The 22,089-nt window shown below is 43.1% G+C and overlaps 1 protein-coding gene across 8 annotated transcripts in view; it reads right to left on the bottom strand.

Annotated features, from left to right (window-relative positions):
* Window positions 1–5,766: 5,766 nt before the first annotated feature.
* Window positions 5,767–22,089, bottom strand: part of GRIP1 (glutamate receptor interacting protein 1) — a 697,619-nt gene continuing 681,296 nt past the window's right edge. For all 8 annotated transcript variants that reach the window (XM_060306088.1, XM_060306085.1, XM_030866357.2 and 5 more), the window contains 2 exons: window positions 8,527–8,673; window positions 5,767–6,086 (listed from right to left, as the gene is read on the bottom strand). In XM_060306088.1, coding sequence (XP_060162071.1) covers window positions 5,859–6,086; window positions 8,527–8,673 — 375 coding nt within the window. In that variant the 3' untranslated portion in view covers window positions 5,767–5,858. The remainder of the gene's footprint in view (window positions 6,087–8,526; window positions 8,674–22,089) is intronic.

Raw genomic sequence — 22,089 nt, 5'->3', positions numbered from 1 at the left:
TCTTGTTGCCATTTTGTTGTTTTGGATTTGTTTTTGTAGGTCTTTTTCTTCCCCTTTCTTCTTTTGTTCTCTTCTCTTGTGCTTTGATGACTATTTTTGGTTTTATTTTGGATTCTTTTTTCTTTTTTGTGTGTTTATCTATTATAGATTCTTGGTTTGTGGTTACCATGAAGTTTTTGTATAGCAGTCTGTATACATACCTGATTGTTTCAAGTTGCTGTTCTCTTAATTTCAAATGCATTTTAAATACCCTGCATTTGTACTCTCCTCCCCTCACTATTACTGTTTTGATATATTTTACATCTAATTGTTTTAGGTATCCTTTAACTGCTTATTGTGGATACGGGTGATATTACTACTTTTATCTTTCAACCTCCCTACTAGCTTTGTGTGTGGATGATTTCCTACCTTTACTGTATGTTTGCCTTTACTGGTGGACTTTTTCCTTCCATAATTCTTTTTTCTAGTTGTGGCCTTTTCTTTTTTGCCTAGAGAAGTTCCTTTAACATTTGTTGTGAAGCTGGTTTGGTGGTGTTGAATTCTTTTAGCTTTCACTTGTCTGTAAAGCTTGATTTCTCCATCAAATCTAAATGAGAGTCTTCCTGGGTAGAGTATTCTTGGTTGTCAGTTTTTCGCTTTCATCACTTTAAATATATTGTGTCACTCCCTTCTGGCCTGCAGAGTTTCCGCTGAAAAATCAGCTGATAGGCTTATGGGAGTTCCCTTGTACGTTATTTGTTGCTTTTCCCTTGCTGCTTTTAGGATTCTCTCTTGAATTTTTGTCCTTTTGATTATAGTGTGTCTTGGTGTGCTCCTCTTTGGGTTAATCCTCCATGGGACTCTGTGCTTCCTGGACTTGGGTGACTGTTTCCTTTCCTAGGTTAGGATGGTTTTCAGCTATTATCTCTTCAAATATTTTCTTGGGCCCTTTCTCTCTTTTCTCCTTCTGGCAACCCTATAATGCAAATATTAATGTGCTTCATGTTTTCCCAGAGGTGTCTTAAACTGTCTTCATTTCTTTGCACTCTTTTTTTCTGTTCAGCAGCAGTGATTTCTACTATGCTATCTTCCAGTCACTGATCCACTCTTCTGTATCATGTAGTCTATTATTATTATTTTTTGATGTTGGGGGTAGGAGTTTATTAATTAATTTATTTACTTTTGCTGTGTTGGGTCCTCACTTCTGTGCGAGGGCCTTCTCTAGTGTGGCAAGCGGGGGCCGCTCTTCATCGCAGTGCGCAGGCCTCTCACTACCGCGGCCTCTCTTGTTGTGGAGCACAGGCTCCAGACGCGCAGGCTCAGCAGCCGTGGCTCACGGGCCTAGTTGCTCCGCGGCATGTGGGATCCTCCCAGACCAGGGCTCGATCCCGTGTCCCCTGCATTAGCAGGCAGATTCTCAACCACTGCACCACCAGGGAAGCCCCTCGTGTAGTCTATTATTGATTCCTTCTAGTGTATTTTTCATTTCAGTTATTGTACTCTTCATCTCAGTTTTGTTGTTCTTTATATTTTCTCATTCTTTGTTAAAAAATTCTAACTTCTTGCTCTGCGCATCCATTCTCCTCCTGAGTTCTTTGATCACCTTTATGATCATTACTCTGAACTGTTTCTTGGGTAGATTGCCTATTCACTTAACTCCGCTTCTGGAGTTTTAGCTTGTTTCTTGGTCTGGAACATAGTCCTCTGCCATCTCATTTTGTCTATTGCTATTTATATTTTTACGTACGTGGTAAGTTAGTTACGTTTCTCATCCTTGGAGAAGTGGCCCTCTGTAGGTGTCCTGTGCGTCCCAGCAGTGCACTCCACCCGTCACCCAAGCTGTATGCTCTGGAGGTGCCCCCTAAGAGGGCTGCATGGCTCTTTCTGTTTTGGCTGCCTATGTGGGTGGTATGGTGGGCTTGGCTGGTGCCTAGTCTGGTTGTTTGCACAGCCCTGCCTTGTGTGGACGCTGCTGGCTGCTCTTTAGAGGGGCCTGGTCGTGAGGTGGCTGGTTGTGGAACCCTAATGGGCCCTGAGGCTAGTGCTGGCACACGGGTGGGCAGAATCAGGGTCCCAAAGACTCTGGGGCTGTTGCCCGCCCACTGAGAGGTGAAGCCAGACCCTGGGAGGAGTACCAGACTACTAGCAGTTAGAGGTGTTTCTTGGAGTTTGCCTGCAGGGCCCAGGGATCTCAGAGCTCATTTCAGATTGTTGGTGTTGTCAGGGGCCAGTCCTGACAGTTGGCCATGGGTCCAGAGTGTCTGGAAGGTTGTATTAGCCTGCTAGTGGCTGGGCAGGGCAGGGGGCCCGCGAGTCCTAGGGTGGCGTCTGGCCTGTGTTGCAGGATCATAGCTTTCTTCTTTCTGGAGTCTGCGCCCTGGTGGGTAAGGCTGGTCTAGAGGCTTGGGCTGGCTTCCTGGTGGGAGGGGCTGGTGCCTTCCCACTGGTGTGTGGAGCTGGATATTGGCCCTCAGGTGGGCAGGGCCATGTCTAGGGGCATGTCTAGAGGCGGCTGTGGGCTCAGGAAGCCCTTAGGCAGCCTCTCTGCTGGTGGGTGGGGATGTGTCCCCACCCCAGTTAGTTGTTTGGCCTGTGGCATCCCAGCATTGGAGCCTTCAGGCTGTTGGATGGGGCCAGATCTTGGTGCTAATGATCCAGCATGTCAGCCACCTGGAATGTTCACACAATTGAATGTTCCTCAATGTCTGACACCAGTGTCTGTGTCCCCCTGGGTGAGCTGCTGCCATCCCTCTGCCTCTCCAGGACAGTCTACGAGACCAGCAGGCAGGTCTGGCCCAGGCTCCTATCAAATTACTGATTTTGCCCTGGGTCCTGGTGTGTGTGAGATTTTGTGTGTGCCCTTTGAAAAGTGAAGTCTCTGTTTCCCCCAGTCCTGTGGGGCTCTGGCAGTGAAGGCCTGTTGGCCTTCAAAGCCAAATGCTCTGAGGATCTGTCTTCCCAGTGCCAGACCCCCAGGCTGGGGAACCTGATGTGGGGCTCAGAACTGTCACTCCTGTGGGAGATCCTCTACAGTATATTTATTCTCCAGTTTGTGGGTCACCCACGTGTGGGGTATGGGATTTGATTATATTTCAAGTCCTCCCCTCCTGTCTGTCTTGTTGTGGTACCTTCTTTATATCTTTAGTTGTAGAAGATCTTTTCTGGTAGGTTCCAGTCTTCTTCACAGATGGTTGTTCTGCAGACAGCTGTTACTTTGGTGTGCTCATGAGAGGAGGTGAGCTCAGGGTCTTTTACTCTGCTGTCTTCCACACCTACTCTGTACTTTTATTGAATTTATTCCTAAGTATTTTATTGTTGATCCTATGAGAATATAATTTTTTTTTATTGGAGTACAATTGCTTTACAATGTTGTGTTAGTTTCAGCTGTACAATGAAGTGAATCAGCTATATGTATACCTACATCCCCTCCCTCTTGGACCTCCCTCCCACCCCACCCCCATCCCACCCAACTAGGTCATCATAGAGCACCAAGCTGAGCTTCCTGTTCTTTATAGAATATAATTGTTTTATTTTTGGTTTGTTCATTGCTACAGCATAGAGATTCAATTGATTCTTGTATCTTGTAATCTTGCTAAACTCATATTAGTTTTAATAGGTTTTTTAGTGGATTCCTTAAGGTTTTTGTATACACAAGATTGTATCATCTGCAAGTAGAGTTTTACTTCTTCCTTTCCAATCTAGTTGCCTTTTATTTCACTTCCTTGTCATACTGTTAAATGGAAGTGGCAAGAATGGACACCCTGCCTTGTTCCTGTGAATTTACAAAGCCTGCTAGGCAATCTGCAAAAATGAAAACGTTGGGACTATAAGGTAATAGTTTTTTTCTTTTTTAAGATAGCATGATGAAAATTTATACATTTTAATAGTTTTTGAAAATGTATTTTATAGAATACATATAATGTTCTCAGGGTAGATGTGATCCTTAAGATCAAGCTTTGTCACCTAAAGTAAATGTACCATGAGTCTTGGAGGTGTTCCTGTTTTAGCATTTTCACATATGTGTCACATCTCTTCTCATGAAAGTACTGAAATGTAGATATGACCTTCAGTATTATAGGTGGGGAAACTGACTCACAGTAATTAAATTTTATGCCACCACTGAGTGAGTACCAGAGCTGGACTTCAAGTCCAGATCAAATTTCAAAACCTAAGCTCTTCCTGCTCTTCCATGTTGCTTTTCAAGTTTATGGCAAAATCTTCCCCCGTAGAAAATTATGTAACTATAGGTATCGTGTAGGGCTCAGTCTGGAACACTAAAATATATTCAAAGCACCAAAAAAAAAAAAAGTTTTTCTTTTGGCTTTTTAAAATCACTGTTTATTCCATTTGGTAGAGGGTTTTTTTTCCATACAAATATTTGCAACAATTTTTAATTCCCCAAAACCATACATAGACGATAAATACCATGCTATTAAAGTATTAAATTTGTACAAAAATACTTTACAGTTTAATACTTGTTTGTTACAAATAAAAATACATATTTAAGTGATTCCCCTCATGATCTTTTTTTTTTTTCCTTAACATGATTCTGCTTTATACTTTCTTGCCCTGGCAGTTCTGAACTATGATTGAAATAATATATTTCTTTGCACAAAAAAGAAAGGTGAACTTTTTCCTTAAACAAAGGACACAGTGTTCAAATGCTTTACCTAAGCAGTTGTTTGAATTATTGACCAAAATAAAAATGTTTGGAAAATAATTGTTTCAGTATGGAGATTCTACAATTAATATACAGATCTATTTTTTTTTTATATTCACCAAATAACAGTTAGTTATTAGTGTAACTATTCAAAATATCTGAACAGATGAAAACAGTTGCTGACGAACATTAAAAGCAACTGTCACAATTTATTGCTTTGAGGAATGGTAATAATTGGCAATGCATTTTGTAAAAAATGTATTTACAATTTCAGTAAGTGGCATGGCTCAGAACAAAAGACAGTCCAGTGTCATTTTTAAGTACATGTGCTGTACACCCCTCAATATAATCAGTTTTCAAAACATGTCTGTCAAGCAGTATGAGTTTGATTTGCCTATCAATCAAGATAAACTTCATTTTAATAGACTCTTCATTCTCAAATTCTTAGTCTTGAATTTTAAAAATAAGATAAGTAATTCTCAGTGTTGCTAAACACCCTAATTCATTATCAGATTTTTCAGCTATTAACAACGTGTCCTTAAAAAAAACAGGTCACAAGACATATCCTGTTTGATAATCTGTTGCATAGGGAATAGCATACATCTTAGTTAAAATCATTCCTAAACTTGGGCAAAACATTTACCACCACCTATTATGGTTGCCTACGTGCATCATTGCTGAAACGTTGTAAGATGATTTTATACCTGTACCCCTCCCATAGCAGCAGTCCCAGCAGTTCACCAAACTAGCTCTCCTAGTACAGCCAGCTTTATGAAAAGCCTTGTTGGTTAAATTCTTGCATGAATGACTTTGTGGTAAGAAACTGATTTCAAAGTGAATTAAGGAAATTATCATAGAGAACATTTTCAAACAGATATTTCTCTTTTTAAAAAGGAATGGGAAGATGGACCTGTAAAAAATTTCCTCTGATGTTAACTGTAGAGAGGGGTGGCCTACTTGTTTTTCTTTTTCGCTACCCTTGGTCTTGGCAGGGGGTTGCCTGTCATATACCATAGTGATCACCAACAAAGAAAAGAAACCTCTTCAACTTGAAAGGGTAAGTGAACATGAGCCATGAGATTTAAAAGACCCCTGTGCTTGCAGTTAATGCCACATGATTATCTGTACTTCAAATGTCACAGAAATCTTAAAGGGATTTTTTTTTTTTTTTTAGCACCATGTAGATATTGTCTTTTGTCCTGCTTTGTAAAAAACATCGCTATAATGTATTAGTGGGCTCTCGTATCTCCAAATTACCACCGTGGCTCGACTGCTGGAAAAAAGCACTGTTCTGTTCACTCCATTCTCCTCCTGGTAGAGTCTGTTCTATGGACTTCTGTGAAGCCAGGGGGTTTCTACTAATAACCAGGTCCAGCTTATTACCAGATTCTGCTATGAGGGGCACAACAAGGCAGCAGTCAAAGTCTCTCGTTCGGACATGATTAACCTGAAAGGTCAAGAAGCGCCACTTTGAATTACTATTATAGACATAAGATGATTCCCAAAACCCAGAGTAACATTTCAGACACAACAGGTTGATTGATTCAAGTCTTGAAAGTGCTTAAATGAGCACTCTGTACAGAGAGGTCTATCCTGGCCCTGACCACACTATAACATGGGTATTGGCTTACTTTACTCCCTGCTACTAAATTGTAAGGTCCTTGAGAGCAGGGAACAGGGACACATCCCAATGTCCCCATGCTGAGCATATCGCCTTATTCATGGCAGGTGCTCCAAGTGCCAAATATTATCCCTAATTTACAGATGAGGAAAGTAAGGCACAGAGTGGTTAAGAGATTTGCCTGAGATCAGAACTTGGCAAGTGGTCCAGCGAGGATGCTGGTGAGTGGGCCAGCGAGGATGTAATCTCAGGCAGTCTGGATGATTCCAAAGCTCGTGCTCTTGACCATGATACTGAACTACCTCTCTCGGTCATGAGCCCACCCCCTCCTCAGCTTACACATGCGTTCATCGTCTTTCATGTTTCCTTATTCTTTTTTTTTTAACATCTTTATTGGAGTATAATTGCTTTACATCATTGTGTTAGTTTCTGCTGTGTAACAAAGTGCATCAGCTATACTTATATCCCCATATCCCCTCCCTCTTGTGTCTCCCTCCCACCCTCCCTATCCCTCCCCTCTAGGTGGTAACAAAGCACCGAGCTGATCTCCCTGTGCTGTGCGGCTGCTTCCCACTAGCTATGTATTTTACATTTGGTAGTGTATATATATGTCCATGCCACTCTCACTTCATCCCAGCTTCCCCTTCCCCTTCCCTGTGTCATTAAGTCCATTCTCTATGTCTGCATCTTATTCCTGTCTGCCCCTAGGTTCTTCAGAACCATTTGTTTTTTTAGATTCCATATATATGTTAGCATACAGTATTTGATTTTCTCTTTCTTCACTCTGTATGAGATTATGTTTCCTTATTCTTTTCCCCCTAAAAGTTTAAAGAATCATCTACATGCTGCTTCCATTCCTTGACTTTTCACTCTCTCCCCAATCTTCTCGGTCTGGGACCTGACCCTTATATATTATATAAATGACCCCAACTGTCCAACACAGGAATGGTGTCTTGAGTTCTCATCCCCTTTGGCCTTTACCTGCTCATCCTTAAAACTCCTTCCTTGGCTCTTATGACACCACTTGGTTTTGACCTTTGTACCATTTTAACTGCTCACTTTCAGTCTTTCCTACCTTTACTTCTTCCTGTCCTTTAAATTTTGTTTTTCTTAGAATTCTATCTTTAGTTCTCTTCTCTTGCTTACTAGAAATCCACCATAGGCAACTTTATCCAAATCCATGCCTTCAGTAGCCCAGCTCTTTACTTTTGGCTGTAACATCGCTCCTGAGCAACAAATGCAAGCTGCCGGCTGCCTCACAGACTGCTCTGCCAGGATGCACTGAAGGCATTGAAGACTCAGGTCTGGTACACGTGTCTTACCCTTACCTACCTGATCGTCTTTCCTGTGATCCTCCCCTTCACCCTACACCAATCCACCTATGATATAATTGTATCATCTTTCTAAATTATAAAATATGTCATTATTCTGCTTAGAAAATTAATATACCTCCAGAATACAGTCCAAGAGCTTTATCTTGGCTTTCAAGGCCCTTCACAAGGTGAGTCCAGTCTACTTTTATAGCCTCATCTTCCATAAAAGTAAGTATAGCTCTAATTTATAGATTAGGAAGACAGGTCAAATAACTTGTCCATAGTTATTTATTCAGCAAATACTAGAGTATCTATGGAAAATAAACGTGTTCCTTACTCTTAGGACAAGAATAATTGTTATATTGCCATGGTAAAAAGATCACCAGAATTGGTTTTAAAACTATCTAATCAGTGACAACTTGCTCAGTGAACACGTGTCTGAAAGCCAACCAGTCAGTGCAACCTCATTCTTTGAAAGGCAACTGTTTAGGGACAGACTCATTCACTTGAACATACTTTCAAGACTGATGGCAACCCCCTCCTCTTCCTGCAAAATGCTCTTTCTAAAAACTGTATGTAAGATCAGGAATTTGCTTTGCTCAATGAAACTATACCTGACAACCATAGTACTCCTAGTACTTAATAGTAAACAAGGTTCAGCTTTTGGGTTTATATTGGGTTATATTGTGTGAGATACTGGTATCGATCACTGTATAATGGGAAATGGGAGAATAAGGTACTAGTCCTGTTCTCAAGAAGTTTAGAATCTGCTGGGGAATATATATAGGGAAACAGGCCGTTTCAGTAACCGGTAAATTCTACCAAAGGAAAAAGTGCCTATCCTCTATAGGAGGGGCCTCTAATCTCGTCTTGAGGCAAAGGAGGATGGGTGGACACTGATCAAATACGACTTCCAAATTAATTTCCAAATAAAATTCCATCTGAGGTCTTACCTGTAAGAGCCTATCGTAGGGCTTTAGGCCACCAAGATCTCCTGGCCCAGCTGGGCGAATATTTTTGACATATACTCCTTTCTCCAGCAAGCCATCTGCTACACTGAACCCAAAGTCCTCCATGTCAGAGCCCTTGTACAAGGTCACCTGGAAAATGAGAAAATGTGAAGGGGATATTTAGGTAGGTTGAGGACTTTTGCTTATGAAATTTCTTGATGAACCATCTTTTCAAACTAATTTCAATATAATAGATTTGTAATAGATTAGGCAGCTCCCCCCAATCTTGAAGCTTTTTCCATTCTCTAGGAACATCCTTGGAATTTGCCAAGTCCCACCCAGACCTGGAAAAGGAGGAGAAATGCTGGAGAGTTCTGGTCTCTCTCTCTTTTTTTTACTTGCAGTCATCAGGTGTATATAGGTGAGAAGTTCCCAGGGGCAGGTTCAGGTGTATATAGGTGAGAAGTTCCCAGGGGCAGGTTCACTTCTCCTGGAGCAACCCCTTGGTGTTGGGAGAAGCCAGGGTTAGCCCTTTGCAGCTGGATATCAGGATTAGGCCAAAGGCCTTTCCTTCCTGTTCACTGTGCCTCGTGCTGTGTTCAGTGCTCAGCATATCCTCTGCCTTTGAGCAAGAGCCAGGAAGTCCACCATTTTATTTTCTCTAGTATCCCAGTCAGTGCTTCAGTACTGTGGGCAAGAAATGTCTTAAAAGGGAGAGCAGCCAAGAGGGCAGAGTAGGAAGGTCCTGAGCTCATCTCCTCTTACGAGCAAATCACACCTACCTGCAGAACAACCATCAATGAAAAAGACTGGAACCTACCAGGAGACATCTTCTACAACGAAAGGCAAAGAGGGAACCACAAGATGGAACCACCAGTAGACTCCTGATGTAATCAAATCCCATACGTCCCGGGTGGGCGATCCACAAACTGGAGAATAATTATACTGCAGAGGTTCTCCTCCAGGAGTGAGAGTTCTGAGCCCCACAGTCAGGCTCCCCAGCCCAGGGCTCCAGCACCAGGGAAATGAGCCCCCATAGCATTGGCTTTGAAGACCAGTGGAGCTTAAGTGCAGGAGCCCCATGGGACTGGGGGAAACAGAGACTTCACTCTTAAAGGGCACACACAAAATCTCACGCACACCAGGACCCAGGGCAAAAGAAGCAATTTGATAGGAGCCTGGGCCAGACCTGCCTGCTGGTCTTGGAAAGTCTCCTGGAGAGGTGGGAGGTGGCTGTGGCTCACCCTGGGGACACTGGTGGCAGACATATTGGGGAACATTCAGCCACATGAACACTACTGGTGGCTGACACACTGGATCATTAGCACCAAGACCTGGCTCCACCCTGCAGCCTGCAGGCTCCAGTGCTGCGAAGCCTCAGGCCCAACAACTAACTGGGCAGGGACACAGCCCCACCCATCAGCAGACAGGCTGTCTAACAGCCCACAGCCACCTCTGGACTCATGCCAAGACAGGGCCCTGCCTGCCAGAGGGCCAAGACCCAGCTCCGCCCACCAGTGGGTAGGCTTGAGCCCTTCTCTCCAGGAAGCCTGCACTAGCCTCATGATCAGCCTCACCCACCAGGGGACAGACACCAGAAGCGACAATCCCACAATGCAGGCTGGACGCTACCCCAGGGCCAGCTGAGGCCTGGCCCGCTCCACTAGCAGGCCAATGCAAACTTCTGGACACCAGAGACCCCATACCCAGCTCTATTAGGAAACCACCACCCCCACCAACCAATGATCTGAAATGAGCTCTGGGATCCCTGGGCCACGCAAACAGACTCCAGGAACCATCTCTGCCTGCCAGTAGTCCAGCACTAACCCCAGGATCCGGCTTCACTTGCCAGTGGGTGGGCAACAGCCCCAGAGTCTTTGGGACCCTGGCTCTGCCCACCAGTAAGCCAGCACTACCCCTGAGACCTACTAGGGTTGCACAACCTTGTCACCTTGCCTGGTGACAAGGCCACACTAAACAGTACCAGCAGCATCTGCACAAGGTAGGGTCTAGCAACCAACCAAGCCTACCAGACTGCCCACACACTCAGCCTACCACAAAGAAGGACCCATGCAGCCCTCTTAGGGGGAACCCCTAGAGCATATAGCTTGGGTGATGAAAGGGGAGTGCACTGCTGGGATGCACAGGATACCTCCTACAAAGGGCCACTTCTCCGAGGCTGAGAAATGTAATTAAGCTACCACAGACCATAAAAACACAAACAGTAACTTAGACAAAATAAAGTGGCAGAGGACTATGTTCCAGACCAAGGAACAAGATAAAACTCCAGAAGAACTAAATGAAATGGAGATAGGCGATCTACCCGAGAAAGAGTTCAGAGTAATAGTCATAAAGATGATCAAAGAACTCAGGAGAAGAATAGATGCACAGAGTGAGAAGTTAAAAGTTTTAAACAAAGAATTAGAAAATATAAAGAATGACCAAACAGAGGTTAAGTATACAATAACTAAAATGAAAAATTCACTAGAAGGAATTAATAATAGACTAAATGATTCAGAAGAACAGATCAGTGAGCTGGAAGACAAGAGTAGTAGAAATCAGTGCTGCTGAATAGAAAAAAGATAAAGAATGAAAAGAAATGGGGACAGTTTAAGACACCTCTGGGACAATATCAAGCATATTAATATTTGCATTATAGGGGGTCCCAGAAGAAGAGAGAAAGGGCCCAAGAAAATATTTGAAGAGATAATAGCTGAAAACTTCTCTAACCTGGCAAAGGAAACAGGTACCCAAGTCTACGAAGCACAGAGAGTCCCATACAGGATTAATCCAAAGAGGAACAAAACCAAGATACACTGTAATCAAAATGACAAAAATTAAAGAGAATACTAAAAGCAGCAAGGGAAAAGCAACAAATAACATACAAGGGAACTCCCATAAGGCTATCAGCTGATTTTTCAGCAGAAACTGAAGGACAGAAGGGAGTGGCACAATATATTTAAAGTGATGAAAGGGAAAAAACCTACAAGCAAGAATACTTTACGCATAAAGGCTCTCATTTAGATTTGATAGAGAAATAAAAAGCTTTACAGACAAGCAAAAGCTAAAACAATTCAGCACCACCAAATCAGCTTTAAAACAAATGTTAAAGGAACTTCTCTAGGCAGAAAAAATAAAGGGTCACAACTAGAAACAAAATTACAGGAGGAAAAAGCTCACCAGTACAGGCAAACATACAGCAAAGGTAGGAAATCATCCACACACAAAGTCAGTAGAGAGGTTAAAAAACAAAAGTAGTACTGTCACCTGTATGCACAATAAGCAGTTAAGGGATACATAAAACAATTTGATGTAAAATACAATATCAAAAACAGAAATCATGAAGGGAGGAGAATACAAATGCAGGGTATTTAAAATGCTTTTGAAATTAAGAGATCAGCAACATGAAACAATCAGGTATGTATACAGACTGTTATATAGAAACATGGTAACCACAAACCAAAAATCTATAATAGATATACGCACAAAAAAGAAAAAGGAACCCAAAATAACAATAACAATAGTCATCAAATCATAAGAGAAAAGGAGGAGGGAAGACCTATGAAAACAAATCCGAAACAATTAACAAAATGGCAATAAGAACATACATAGTGATAATTAAATGTAAATGGACTAAATGCTCCAACCAGAAGAAGCAGACTGCCTGAAATGGATACAAAAAAACTAGACCTGTATATATGCTGCCTACAAGAGACTCGCTTTAGATCTAAAGACACATACAGACTGGAAGTGAGAGGATGGAAAAAGGCATTCCATGCAAACAAAAAATCAGAAGCAAGCTGGAGTAGCATACTTAGATAAAATAAACTTTAAAGACTGTTACAAGAGACAAAGAAGGACACTACATAATGATCAAGGAATAAATCCAAGAATAAGATATAACAATTGTAAATATATATGCATGCAACATAGGAGCACCTCAATATATAAGGGAAATATTAACAGACATAAAAGGAGAAACTGACAGTAACAATAATAGTAGGAGACTTTAACACCCCACTTTCATCAATGGACGGATCATCCAGACAGAAAATCAATAAGGAAACACAGGACTTAAATAACACATTAGACCACATGGACTTAATTGATATATATACAGCATTCCATCCGAAAGCAGCAAAATACACATTCTTTTCAAGTGTGCATGGAATATTCTCCAGGACAGATCACATGCTAGGCCACAAAACGAGTCTCCATAAATTTAAGAAAGCTGAAATCACATCAAGCATCTTTTCCAACCACAATGCCATGAGACTAGAAATCACCTACAAGAAAAAAGAACTGCAAAAACTGCAAACACATGGAGGCTAAACAATATGCTACTAAACCAATGGATCACTGAAAGAGGAAATCAAAAAATACCTAGAGACAAATGAAAATGAAAACATGATGATCCAAAACCTATGGGATACAGCAAAAGCTTATAGTGATACAAGCTCAGGCAACAAGAAAAATCTCAAATAAACAACATAACCTTACACCTAAAGCAATTACAAAAAGAAGAACAAACAAAACCTGTAGTAGAAGGAAAGAAAGCATAAAGAGCAGAACAGAAATAAATGAACAAGACTAAAAAAAATAGAAAAGATCAATGAAACTAAAAGCTGGTTCTTTGAAAAAATAAACAAAATTGATAAGCCTTTTGCCAGACTCATCAAGAAAGAAAGGGAGGGACTTCCCTGGTGGCACAGTGGTTAAGACTCCACGCTCCCAACGCAGGGGGTCTGGGTTTGATCCCTGGTCTGGGAACTAGAGCCCACATACATGCCACAACTAAGAGTTTGCATGCCACAACCAAGAAGCAGGTGATCCGCAACTAAGGAACCCACCTGCTGCAACTAAGGAGCCAGTGAGCCACAACTAAGGAGCCCTTGAGCTGCAACTAAGGAACCCACCTGCAGTAACTAGGGAGCCCACCTGCTGCAACTAGGGAGCCTGCCTGCTGCAACTAAGACCCAACACAACCAAATAAATATAAAATAAAAAAATAAATATTAAAAAAATACACAGCACCAAAAATAAAAATAAAGAAAGGGAGAAGGCTCAAATCAAAACAAGAATGAAAAAGAAGTTACAACTGACACCAAAGAAATACAAAGGATATTAAGAGATTACAGTGAGAAACTATACAGCAATAAAATGGACAACCTAGGAGCAATGGACAAATTCTTAGAAAGGTACAATCTCCCAAAACTGAACCAGGAAGAAATAGCAAATATGAACAGACCAATTACCAGTACTGAAATTGAATCAGTAATTTAAAAACTCCCCAAATAAACAAAAGTCCAAGACCAAATGGTTTCATTGGTGAATTCTACCAAACATTTAGAGAATAGTTAACACTTATCCTTCTGAAACTATTCCAAAAAATTGCAGAGGAAGGAACACTTCAAACACATTCCATGAGGCCACCATCACCCTGATATCAAAAGATATCACAAAAAAAGAAATTACAGGCCAATATCACTGATGAACATAGATGCAAAGATCCTCAACAAAATACTAGCAAACCGATTCCAAATAGTAGCAATGCCTTAGAAGGATCATACACCATGGTCAAGTGGAATTTATCCCAGGGGTGCAAGGATTTTTCAATATCTGCAAATCAATGTTAAAAAGTTGAAGAATAAAAAGCATATGATCATCTCAATAGGTACAGAAAACACTTTTGATAAAGTTCAACACTGATTTATGATTAAAAACTCTCCAGAAATTGGGCATAGAGGGAACCTACCTCAACATAATGAAGGCCATATATGACAAACCCACAGCTAACATCATATTCAATGGTGAAAAGCTGAAAGCATTCCCTCTAAGACTAGGAACAAGACAGGGATGCCCACTCTCACCACTTTTATTCAACATAGTTTTGGAAGTGCTAGCCACATCAGAGAAGAAAAACAAAGGAGTCCAAATTAGAAAGGAAAAAGTAGAACTGTCACTGTTTGCAAATGACATCATAATATAGAGAGAAAATCCTAAAAGATGCCAGTAGAAAACTACTGGAGCTCATCAATGAATTTGGTAAAGTTGCAGGATTCAAAATTAGCATACAGAAATCTGTTGTATTTCTATACACTAACAATGAACTATCAGAAAGATATTAAGGAAAAAATCCCATTTACTACTTCACCAAAAAGAATTAAATACATAGGAATAAACCTACCTAAGGAGGCAAAAGACCTGTACTCTGAAAACTATAAGACACTCATCAAAGAAATTGAAGATGGCAGATATACCATGTATATCTGTATATACCATTTTCAAACAGATGAAAAGATATACCATGTTCTTGTATTGGAAGAATCAATATTATTAAAATGATCATACTACACAAGGCAATCTACAGATTCAATGCAATCCCTATCAAATTACCAATAGCATTTTTCACAGAACTAGAACAAAAAATGTTTAAATTTGTATGGAGGGAATTCCCTGGTGGTCCAGTGGCTAGGACTCAGTGCTTTCACTGCTGTAGCCTGGGTTCAATCCCTGATCGGGGAACTAAGGTCCCGCAAGCTGCGCAGTGTGGCCAAAAAAGAAAAGAAAATTTGTATGGAAACACAAAAGACCCCGAATAGCCAAAACAAGCTTGAGAAAGAAGAATGGTTTAATGGAATCACTGACTCCAGACTATTGTACAAAGCTACCGTATTAAACAGTATGGTACCGGCACTAAGATAAGGCACATAGATCAATGGAACAGAATAGAAAGACCAGAAATAAACCCACACAATTATGGTTAATTAATCTATGATAACAGGGAAGAATATACAATGGAGAAAAGACAGTCTCTTCAATAAGTGGTGCTGGGAAAAGAATGAAATTAGAACATTTTCTAACACCATGTACAAAAATAAACTCAAAATGGATGAAAGGTCTACATGTAAGACTGGATACTATAAAACTCCTAGAGGAAAACATAGGCAGAACACTCTTTGAGATAAGTCACAGCAATATTCGTTTGGATGTGTCTCCTAGAGTAATAGAAACCAAAGCAATAATAAACAAATAGGACCTAATTTAACCTAAAAGCTTTTGCAAAGCAAGGGAAACCATAAACAAAATGAAAAGACAACCTACGGAATGGGGGAAAATATTTGCAAGCGACGCAACTGACAAGGGATTAATTTCCAAAATATTCAAACAGCTCATAGAGCTTGATATCAAAAAGACAAATAACCCAATCAAAAAACAGGCAGAAAACCTAAATAGACATTTCTCCAAAAACATACAGATGGTCTACAGGAACATGAAAAGATGCTCAATATTGCTAATTATTAGAGAAATGCAAATCAAAGCTACAATGAGGTATCACCTCACACTGGTCAGGATGGCCATCATCAAAAAGTCTACAAATAACAAATGCTGGAGAGTGTGTGGAGAAAAGGGAACACTTCTACACTGTTGGTGGGAATGTAAGTTGCTGCAGCCACTATGGAAAACAATATGGATATTCCTTAGAAAACTAAAAATAGATTTACCATATGATCGATCCAGCAATCCCACGTCTGGGCATATATCCAGACAAACCTATAATTCGAAAAGACATTGGGTTGGCCAAAAAGTCTGGTTAATGAATACGTTGTTCAATAAAGTTCTTGGTGAAAATGAAAAATGTGTCTTTTATTTATTACTTAAAACCAAAAGAACTTTTTGGCCAACCCAATATGTGCACTCCAATGTTCACAGCAGCACTGTTTACAATAGCTAAGACATGGAAACAACCTAAATGTCCATCAACAGATGAATGGATAAAGAAGATGCGGTATACATACAGTGGAATATTACTCAGCCATTAAAAAGAAGGAAAAATGCCAGTTGCAGCAACATGGATGGACCTAGAGATTATCATACTAAGTGAAGTAAACCAAAGATAAATACCATATGATATCACTTACATGTAGAATCTAAAAAACTGATACAAATGAACTTATTTACAAATAGAAATAGACTCATAGACATAGAAAACAAACTTATAGTTACAAAAGGGAAAGGCGGGGTGTGTGGGATAAATTGGAAATTTGGGATTATCAGATACACACTACTATAATATAAAATAGATCAACAACAAGGACCTACTGTATAGCACAGGGAACTATATTCAATATCTTGTAATAACCTATAATGGAAAAGAATCTGAAAATATATATATATATATATATATAAAAATAACTGAATCGCTTTGCTGTATACCTGAAACATTGTAAATGAACTATGGTTCAATTTTTTGAAAAGTCTTAAAAGACCTGAAAGTGCTCCTGTAAGGAACACCCTCCTCTGGGGCCTGCCTTCAGTAGCTCCCTCAGTCCTTGTCCTGGGTTTGGTTTAGCAATTCCAGGCATTCCTGGAAGTGCCAGGATTTGCAAATCCACCCTTCTCAGCTGTGGGCCTCAGCTTGTTCCCTCTGCATTAAGGCAGTACCACCAGCTAAAGTTTCCCCCAACCCCCAGTCCTCCTCTGACCACCTGCAAGAGGTAGTCTGAGGTTTACACGTTCATCAAATGTGTACTGAGTCCCTCCATGTGCTAAGCCTGGTTCCGGGTGCTGGGAAACAGCAGTGAATGAGAGAGGAGAGGCTGCCTTCTAGAGGCAAACACATTAATGTGTAATGTTCACTGAAACCGACTGTCCTGGACATGCCAGACAACATACTCGGCACATCACACTCATTTAACATTTAATGTGACCGCTATTTTTAGTAAGGTTTGCTGCCTGCCCTCCATAAAAACTGATGCACACATCAAGCAATAATTTGGGCTTAGTTTTTAACTCTATTTAAAAATGTATGTTTTGGGACTTCCCTGGTGGTCCAGTGGCTAAGACTCCGTGCTCCCAAAGCAGGGGGACCGGGTTCAATCCCTGGTCAGGGAACTAGAGCCTACATGCTGCAACTAAGAGTTTGCATGCCGCAACTAAAGATTCCGCATGCTGCAACTAAAGATTCCATGCTGCAACTAAAAGATCCTGCATGCCGCAACTAAAAAGATCTCACATGCTGCAACGAAGATACCGCGTGCCGCAACTAAGACCCAGCACAGCCAAATCAATTTTTTGAAAAAATGTATGTCTTATTTATTTTAACACACATAATACCTAAATACATTCTTGTAGAAGAGTCAAAAAATTCAGAGCTATACAGGGCAAAACGTGAAGATTAATGCTCTTATAGCAGGTTTATACCAAGTTATTTTACTTCAGAGAAATATGGAATATTGAAGGAATACAAAAGTGGTCAATTGTGGATTTTCATCTCACTGGACAGACAGCTAAAATATCAAGCTGGCTGCGTCAATTCTAATCACCAGGCAGCCCTAGTGGTTACTGCCATGTTAGAGGTTAGGAAATTCAATTTTATAGACGTTAAATAACTCGCCCAAGATCACAAAAGTATTGAATGGTGGGGCCATCTCTGTCTGACTCCAGTCACTTAACCATTATATTCTATTGCCGCTCAAGTGCCTTATTTCATAGATTCTAAGATGTACTTTTTTTTTCATACTTTAAATTCTCTGAAATCAGGCTGTGTTTTATAGGCCTGACTTTATAGGTTTTCTTAGGACCTATAGGTTTTCTTAGGCCCTATGATAGGGTATATCAACATCTCACCCCTACCTGCCTCTTTCCAACAATACACTAGAAGGAAAGGGGCCAGAATATTGTTACATATTTACTTTAAGAGAAAAAAAGCTGTGCCTTGCCAATTACAGGTTGTCCTGCAGAAGCGTCAACATCACTCAGGAGTGTGTTAAAATGCAGAATCTCAGACCCTGCTCTGAATTGCCATCTGCCAATTTCTGTGCACAATGAAGTTTGCTCTGTGTGGTACTTCACACACCAGAGGGGCTATTACATGTTCTGAAAAGGAAGAGAGGGAACAATGACACTCTTGGCAGGCTCATTCCATCACTGTGCATATATGAATGTGCATATGTGTGGGTGCACACGTGTGCATTGGACCCTATGATGTGCTAGGCACTGTTTGAAGGACTGAGTGAAAGAAACATACAGCAATAAACACAGCACAGCCATCATGAGTATACAGTCCAGTGACCATATCTGACTTAACCCTCCTAACAATCCTGCAAGAGGGGCAAGAATCACAGTTTTCAATGAGGTAGTGTATATGAAGTTTCAAAACCTGAAATGACCTGATCTCTGTGGAAGGATCGCTTTTGTGGCACTCATTTATACAAGCATAGAGTAGAAAGTCCTACTTTACTATAGAAGAGATGTGTGTGTTTTAGCAAAATCCAGCCCTCTGCATCGGACATGTACCTTGGCATGAATGAGAGCACCCTTTCCCCTCAAAAGAAAAACTCATCAGGAGGAGAGGAGATGTCTTTGTTGGTAACCTGGGCTCAGGTAAAAGGCTGAGGAGAGTATGTGGGAGATGTCCTGCCAAGCTCCTCGAGGAGGGCAAAGAGCTTTGTTTTTTTCACTGATAATATCCCAAACTCCTCTAATGGCACCTGCCACACAGTAGGGCTTGTAGTTTGTCGAATAAATGAAGCGACTGGTTCTGACATACCATGTGGTTGCGCTTGGAAGCTAGTCAGAACTGACCATCACGTGCTGTGTGAATGGAGTAGGATTTAGTTCTAAGGGTCAAGCCATGCCCCGCCTCCCGGCCCCAGGGCGGCCCATGCTGGAAATGAGCAAGGCAAAAAGCTGCAGGGTGGCTGGCGTGGATGGGGCCCGGAAGGACAAAGCTCCATAGTGACACCGTGTGGCCACGAGAGGTGAGAGCACCACTGACGTTAGAGCCAGGCCTGCCCTGCCTTGAGCTGAGGAAGCCCCATTCCTGCACGGAGAGTAGGGTGGGATGGAGGGTCCTCCAGCTCAAGATTCTGGACTTCTTGCTAATAAGGCTGTGGGACTTGATTGATTAGCTTAAAAAGCAAACCAGGGCTTCCCTGGTGGCGCAGTGGTTGAGAGTCTGCCTGCCGATGCATGGGACACGGGTTCGTGCCCCGGTCCGGGAGGATCCCGCAGGCCACGGAGCAGCTGGGCCCGTGTGCCATGGCCAATGAGCCTGTGCTCCGCAACGGGAGAGGCCACAGCAGTGAGAGGCCCGCGTGTAAGGCCAACTGGCCCGAGGCAGGGGAACACAATCAGATTCACAGGTTGCATCAGACCGAAATTCTCCGGACCACCCAGTTCCAGAAACTGACCTGGAGACATTCCGGACCACCCAGTTCCAGGAACTGACCTGGGGACTTTGCACCCGGCCCAGCCTTCCCGCCTTTCGAGGGGCGGGACTAACGGTCCCCCAGGATACACGAAAAGACCACCAAATAAGGAATACCCTGCGCCCTCCCAGATTCACCACACTCCTTTCCCTTCTTCCTCTATAAAATCTTGCCCAACCCTCGCCCGGGTGCGACTTCTCTGGCCCCTTTCTCTCGCACCAGTGAACCTCGCCCGGGAGCGCTCCCTAATAAAGCTCACTTGAAGCTTTCCTCTGTTTCGCGGTGCCGTTTGTTAAGATCCGACCTTACATTTGGTGCCGAAACCCGGGAGGGGTACCAAGCCCCGCGGGTTACCGCGCGGGCCGCTCCTCCCCTCCCCCAGGAGACAACCAGGGAACCTCTACTCATCCACCCGATCCGGCAGAAAACGGGGTAAGTCCCCCTCCCTTGTTCCCTCCGACCCCCAAAGTCCCTGCCCACCGGACTCCCTGTCTTTAACCACGGCCGCATCAGGGACTCCTCCGTCCTCTCTCCGGGCCTCGGGCAACTGTGGAGACGTCCCAATTGCCTGACCGCTCTCCGACCCGCCGGGCCTCGGGTGATTGTGGAGATGTCCCAATCGACTGCCCGCCCTCCGACCTGCCGTGAATTGGAGACTGAGACCAGGGACGCCTCTCTCCCTCTCCATTCACTCAGGGACAGACTGGGGGTCATGGGAACCTCACCATCTAAACCAGATCCTAAGACGCCCCTGGGGTGTCTCCTAGCCAATTTTACAGCCCTAGGCTTCTCCCAAGATCTCCGTTGCCGACAGCTTATTTTCTATTCCACTGTGGCCCGGCCACAATATCCTCTAGATAATCAATCCAAATGGCCTCCTGAAGGGACTTTCGATTTTAACATCCTCTGTGATCTAGATAATTACTGCCGCAGGACGGGCAAATGGTCCGAGGTCCCCTATGTTCAGGCCTTCTGGTATTTACGCTCCCGCCCTTCCCTCTGCGTCGATTGTTCCACTTCCCAGATCCTTCTTGCCAAACAGACATCTACATTCAAGCTCCTAATATCCTTTGACGATGACCCCTCTCCACTAGCCGACCCACCCGAATCTCTCGCCTCTCCCTCCTCCAGAGCTCCTCTCCAACCTCCACCCTACCCTGAGGCGGTCCCTCCTCCTCCCGAACCCGTTCCGGCCCCTCCAACCATTCCCCCGACTCCGTTGACAGTTTCTCCTCCCACGCCTCTTGCTTCGCCAATTAGTGCACAAACACGCTCTCACGACTCCCAAGATTCAAATCTCCTCTGCCCTCGGAGGGAGGTAGCAGGAGCGCAAGGATTAGTTAGAGTTCATGTTCCCTTTTCCCTCCAAGGTCTCTCTCAAATAGAAAAGCGATTAGGCTCCTTTTCTGCCGACTCTTCCCGCTACATCAAAGAATTTCGCTATCTCTCTCAAGCTTACAATCTAACCTGGCACGATATCTTTGTGATCCTATCTTCTACTCTGACCCCTGACGAGAGGGAAAGAACTCAAACTGCTGCCCGAAACCATGCAGATCAGGCTCACCTTACCAACAACTCCATGCCTGTCGGAGCGACTGCCGTACCTGGCACCGATCCAGGCTGGACTTATCAGGATGGCCCAGATGGCCGTCGTAAACGCGACCTCATGATCCAATGCCTCCTGGCTGGCATGCAGGCTGCCGCTCATAAGGTAGTCAATTTTGAAAAACTAAAAGAGATAACCCAAGAACCTAACGAAAATCCAGCTATCTTTCTCAATCGCTTTACAGAGGCCTTAACTCTCTACACCCGGCTGGATCCCGACACCCTGGCAGGGGCAGCAGTCCTAGCCACCCATTTTATCACCCAATCAGCCCAGACATCCGAAAGAAATTAAAACGGGCAGAAGACGGCCCTCAAACCCCTATTCGAGATCTGGTAAAGATGGCCTTTAAAGTCTATAATGGCCGTGAGGACTTGGCAGAATCCAGCCGACAGGCTCGGATGCACCAGAAGGTGGCCCTCCAAACCCAAGCTCTTGTAGCTGCCCTAAGGCCGGCCATCTCCCATGGATCACAGCATCCACGGGGTCCGCAAAAGGCAACCCCGCCAGGGGCTGCTTCAAATGCGGAAAAGAAGGCCACTGGGCTCGCCAATGTCCCAATCCCCGACCTCCTTCTAAGCCCTGTCCCAGCTGCGGGCTAACGGGCCACTGGAAGAGTGACTGCCCTACGACTGGCCCTCCCTCAGCGTCTCCACGCGGGGGGCAGGCCGACCCAACGGCATTACCACTCGAACTGCTGGGATTGGCTGACGACTGACGGCGCCAGGACTCGAAGACCCCCATCACCCT

The sequence above is a fragment of the Globicephala melas genome, chromosome 10 (assembly GCF_963455315.2).
Source record: "Globicephala melas chromosome 10, mGloMel1.2, whole genome shotgun sequence".
In the NCBI taxonomy this organism is placed as follows: Eukaryota; Metazoa; Chordata; class Mammalia; order Artiodactyla; family Delphinidae; genus Globicephala; species Globicephala melas.
Note: the sequence above shows the minus strand (reverse complement) of the source record. Positions and strands in the feature narration are given on the sequence as shown.